The following is a 5,419-nucleotide window of genomic DNA, read 5'->3' as shown; positions in this document are numbered from 1 at the left end:
TGTGTGTGTGAGTGTGAGAGTGTGTGTATGTGTGAGTGAGTGTGTGTGTGTGAGTGTGTGAGAGTGTATCTGTGTGTGAGTGAGAGTGAGAGTGTGTGTGTGAGTGAGTGAGTGTGTGTGTGCGTGTGTGTGTGAGGATGCTCTCAATATGCTGATATTCAGTAATATAAAATAATAGGGTACTATTGCTATTAAATATCTAATTATAGGAAGTAGAGTATATGTTTCAGTGTTTATCGTTTATTCCTTCTATCGTTTGTTCATTCAGTGGTTTTTCTCTGACAGTAATGCTGAAATCACCTCAGAATGAAACTCTTCCCTCTTTCAGCAGTTTTATCGGTGTGTCTTCTTGACAATCGTAGCTTTTCTATCTCTCCGTCTGTCACTGTCACTCCAATCTTAAGTGCTTGTGAGTGTTTTACGGCGAGGAGCGGTGTCTGTCGTGATGTTTGATGGTAATGATGGGCAGGACAGAGATGAACTGATGAGCCGCACTGAGTACAGGTGTGTGTGCAGGGTTTAGGAGTGAGCGGAAGGATGAGTCCGTGCTCCACTCTGACCAGCAGCACCGCCTCGCCCCCCGCCTGCAGCCCCTGCTCCACCCTTCCTCCTGCTGCTCCGGGACAGGCCTTCAGCAGCCCCACCTCCACCCTGGAGAGCAGAGACAGCGGCATCATCGGTGAGTCCATGCCCTGGGCTTACCTGTGAGCTGGGGTTTCTAAAAGAAGTCTCTTCTGCTCATCAGGGCTGCATTTATTTGATCCAAAGTACAGTAAAAATCATTAAATATTATTACAATGTAAAACAGCTGTTTTCTATATCTATCTGTTAAACAATAGCAGCAGATCAGCATATTATACTGATTTCTGAAGATCATGTGACACTGAAGACTGGAGGAATGATGCTGAAAATACAGCTGCGCATCACAGAAATACATTACAGTTTAACAGATATTCAAAATAGAGAGCAGTTATTTTAAATAGTAAAAATATTTCACAATATTACTGCTTTTGCTGTATTTTGGATCAAATAAATGCAGGCTTGTTGAGCAGAAGAGTCTTCTTTAAAAAAACATTAAAAATCTTACTGCTCAGAAACCTTTGACTGGTAGTGTATGTTTTGTCAACAGTGAAATCATAATTGTTGTTTCTTAAGTTAAAATCACAATCAAATGAAAATCAAGTGAAAATCAGGTGCCTTTTCTAAAAGCTGATTGGCTCTTTTGACCAAAAGGAGGGAATTCTGTTCCTAGAGCTGCTGTATGGTGCATTTAGGTCCTCTGGGAAGTTCATATTTACAAGTCCAGATAATGAAGCCAAGTGCGTTCAAAACACTCTGGTCAGAGCGCGATGGCAATACCTTTATAAATAAAAGCAGCAAGATTTGTAAACTATGCTTCAACAAAATGATGAATAAATCCCGGGCATTTTATTGCTTTTAATGTTTTTATGCAACATATGAAGGTGCTGTAAATTGAATCATAATCTGTATTTGTACATGCAACTTGAATAGTTTTATTGTAAATGAAAGGCCATTTAATCAATTCAACAAATTTACCATCAATACAGACGCTTCATCCGTCGCAAGTTGCGATTCCAATAATGCAACCAGTGGTACAGGATTTTCACTCTTCGTCTGTAAAGATATTTTTAAGGCTCTAAAGCATATCTAAAGATCATGCGCTGAAAATCAAGCCAAACGATGCTCGTAAAACTGAGCGCTTCTGCAGGAGCTTAATTGGTGCAATCACTTTTCATACGGTAACCCAAATCACAGTCCTCTGGGGGACTGATCCGTTCTAGCAGAACTTTCTGACCTGATCTTGACAGCTTGTCTCCTCTTTTCCCAGCCACCCTGACCAGTTACTCGGAGCCGATGGACAGGAGCGGGAAGCACGGGGACGGCTCTCGAGGCAGCAGCCTGAAGCTCTGGCACTCGCACAGATCCACTCTGGACTCCAGTCTGTACCGCGTGGATGAGAACATGACCGCCTCCACCTACAGCCTCAACAAGATCCCCGAGCCCGGCTCCGCCCACTGCTCCACTCACCCCGGCCCCCTCTACCTCATGCCCCGCCCCAACTCAGTGGCAGGTGAGTGAAGCCCCGCCTCCTCCAGGTGAGGTTCTCTTGATCAGCGGTCATGTGATTTGGGATTCGGCTCTGTTACAGTTCATGACTTTTGGGATTTGAATTGAATTGACCACGAACCACAGGATGCTGAATTGGAATTGCAATGAAAGGAAATTCAAGTCACACAACAACAAAATACACTAGAATAGCTGTCAACGTTTTCCTCTTGCAAGTTTGCTTGGTTCATAGAATGAGAGTTAATTTATTAAAGGTTATGAAATATATACAATTGATCAAATTTCATTCAATTTATATTACTAACTTTATGAATATTTAACATTTACAGGTGCATCTCAATAAATTAGAATGTCGTGGAAAAGTTAAATTTATTTCAGTAATTCAACTCAAATTGTGAAACTCGTGTATTAAATAAATTCAATGCACACAGACTGAAGTAGTTTAAGTCTTTGGTTCTTTTAATTGGGATGATTTTGGCTCACATTTAACAAAAACCCACCAATTCACTATCTCAACAAATTAGAATACTTCATAAGACCAATAAAAAAAAAGAACCAAAGACTTAAACTACTTCAGTCTGTGTGCATTGAATTTATTTAATACACGAGTTTCACAATTTGAGTTGAATTACTGAAATAAATGAACTTTTCCTCGACATTCTAATTTATTGAGATGCACCTGTATTTATAATTGACTTTTAATGTTTTAGTATTCATATTGGAATATATAATAATGATAATATTAATTTAATTTAACTCTATCTTCTAATATCTATCTATCTATCTATCTATCTATCTATCTATCTATCTATCTATCTATCTATCTATCTATCTATCTATCTATCTATCTGTCCGTCCGTTTGTCCGTCATATATTATCATTTATAATTTATAAAATTTATAATAATTTATCATTTAATTTATAAAAAATATATATATATATTTTTTTATAGGTTATGTTATAATATGTTATATGAACACATGTTCATGGGTAATTTATACTGAAAAATTAAATGTTTCTGTAAATGTCATCTATTTTAAGTCAGCTTCCTCACATTCAAGCTCAGTTCAGAAGGCGTTTGAAAGGCGTTCTTGATTGGTTCTGAATGACGGCTGGCCCTGGTGTCCAGGTTAATGCTTCAGTCGGGTCAGAACAATCTCATCCGTCTGCAGCCGCTCAGAGCCATCAAACTGAATCAGCCGGGTCACAGACCGCATGTTTCAGCTCTGCGCTAACAGGAGATAAGAGGCGTCTAATAGCGGCGGTAATGATGGAGTAGCACTCGCTCCCTGAAGTGAAAGCTAAATCTGTCTGATGATGTTGATATGTTTCTTATATAATGCAGCGCCTCTTCATTGCTGGCTGATTGTGTTATTGTCCAAGTAATCAACATTGTTGTATTTATGAGAAGAAGCGTTTTTAGGAGAGAGAGAGTGAGAGAGCAATGAGTTATGGTTACCTCAAAAGAAAGTGGCTCTCGGAAGGGCAAGTGATATTAAAGATTATTTCTTAATGGAGAAAACGGTTGGTATTCATGCTTGTGATCAGGAGTGATGCAGCTGCTCTGAACATTAATCGAATTGCAAACCTGACTGAGGCAAGCTGTGCAGGTCAGCCTGGATAATATACTGTCATCTAAAGAGGAATGTTTCTGTGATGAATAGCTACAGAATTTAAGTTAACACACAAATGACAATTCTGTCATTATTTACTCATCGCCAGGACCTTTGTTACACCCATAAGACTTTGTTCTGTGTAACATAAAAGATACATTTTTGGTTCCACAAAGAACCATCCATAAATCCCAAATGACCTGCACTGATCTGTGTAGCACAAAAGCTGCATTTCTGAAGAACGTTCTGGCTGTTCCTTTAATATCATAACAATGTCAATGGAAACTGGAGTTGCCAAGCTCCAAAATGACCAAAATTCACTTTAAAGTTACCATAAAGTTGGTCAATATGACTTGCAAGACTTCTAAATGCCATACGAGAGATTATTATTCACAGTCATAAATATTCACGAATATTCCGAAAATGCACTACAAACGTCATATAGACTTCAAAAATTTAATGCCACTGGTTCTTGAGATTAAACCATAGCACAACCACCGAGATAAGGCTTGGAATATAGCGCATGAGTCTGATGGATGATTGTTTGTGATGTGTTCATAGATCCAGTCACCATTGACTGTTTGCCTGTTTTACTCCACTAAAGAAAGAAAGTGGTGTGGGTTTGTAGTGACATGGGTGTGAGTGAATCACATCAGAATGGTGGAAATGTATTGAGTTATCATTAGTTTGTCTAGGTCACAGACAGCGCTGATTGTTTATTCACAGCAGATGAACTCATTAAACATGTATCGTAACGTGTCTTTTACATCAGTCAGAATCACAATGAGTGGCCGTCTGGATGTCTGTAGTTAGGACACAATAGTATAAGCGCGAGCTGAAGAAATACTAATGAGTCCCATCTCATTAGTAAGAGAAACCAGAGATTAAAGCCTGTTTGGATGGAACTAGTTTTCCTGAAGAGGTTTGGTGAAAGTCTGAACATGTGTTTTTGTCCGACGAGCAGGGTAAAAATTCCAGGTTTGGAAAAACTGCAAATGCAAGATATTATTTGATCTTTTCATTTATTTTCACCTTGACTGAGTATCCGAAACTACATTTATCAGCCCACATTCACTTTGCATTTAGACCTGTTTTTTGCTGGCTCCTGGGATCCCGTCGAGCACAACGAGAACAAACTCATTAATAAGAGCGACTTCTCAAAATGCTTTTGTGATCGTATGACTTTCCCGAAACCCATTAGATATAAAAACTGCAAAAAATGTTTTTCTTGATTTGCAGAAATTAAGTCTTGTTTACTGAAAAAGTGTATTGTGTGAACAATAAAAAATAACATGTCGATGGGATAACAAACGTAAACTTTATTCAAACAGGACACATGTAAATTTTTCTTACTCCACTGGTAGGGATTTTGTCTTGTTTTAAAGGGGTCATATGATGCTTTTTTAAAGATCATTATTTTGTGTTTTTGGTGTAACAGAATATGTTGACATGCTTTAATGTTTGAAAAACACATTATGTTTCAAATACTGTACATTATTGTAGGTCCTCTATGCCCCGCCTCTCTCAAACGCTTCGTTTTCTACAAAGCCCCTCCTTCCGACAAGCGCAGTCTGCTCTGATTGGCCAGCTGACCCAGTGCATTGTGATTGGCCGAACACCGCAAGCACTCGTCGGAAATGTAACGCCCCTTACCATAATCACGAGCTTCATCTTTCAAAATAAATGTAAAGACAGAGCCCGAGAGGGGAACAGAGTCG

General features: G+C 38.9%; 1 protein-coding gene across 1 annotated transcript in view; it reads left to right on the top strand.

Annotated features, from left to right (window-relative positions):
• Nucleotides 1–445: 445 nt before the first annotated feature.
• LOC107571758 (protein TANC2-like) overlaps nt 446–5,419 on the top strand; it is a 42,735-nt gene continuing 37,761 nt past the window's right edge. The window contains 2 exon segments of the mRNA XM_016258120.1: nt 446–679; nt 1,850–2,092. Coding sequence (XP_016113606.1) covers nt 538–679; nt 1,850–2,092 — 385 coding nt within the window. The 5' untranslated portion in view covers nt 446–537.

Source organism: Sinocyclocheilus grahami, unplaced genomic scaffold (assembly GCF_001515645.1).
Source record: "Sinocyclocheilus grahami isolate Dianchi unplaced genomic scaffold, SAMN03320097.WGS_v1.1 scaffold1648.1, whole genome shotgun sequence".
In the NCBI taxonomy this organism is placed as follows: domain Eukaryota; kingdom Metazoa; phylum Chordata; class Actinopteri; order Cypriniformes; family Cyprinidae; genus Sinocyclocheilus; species Sinocyclocheilus grahami.
Note: the sequence above shows the minus strand (reverse complement) of the source record. Positions and strands in the feature narration are given on the sequence as shown.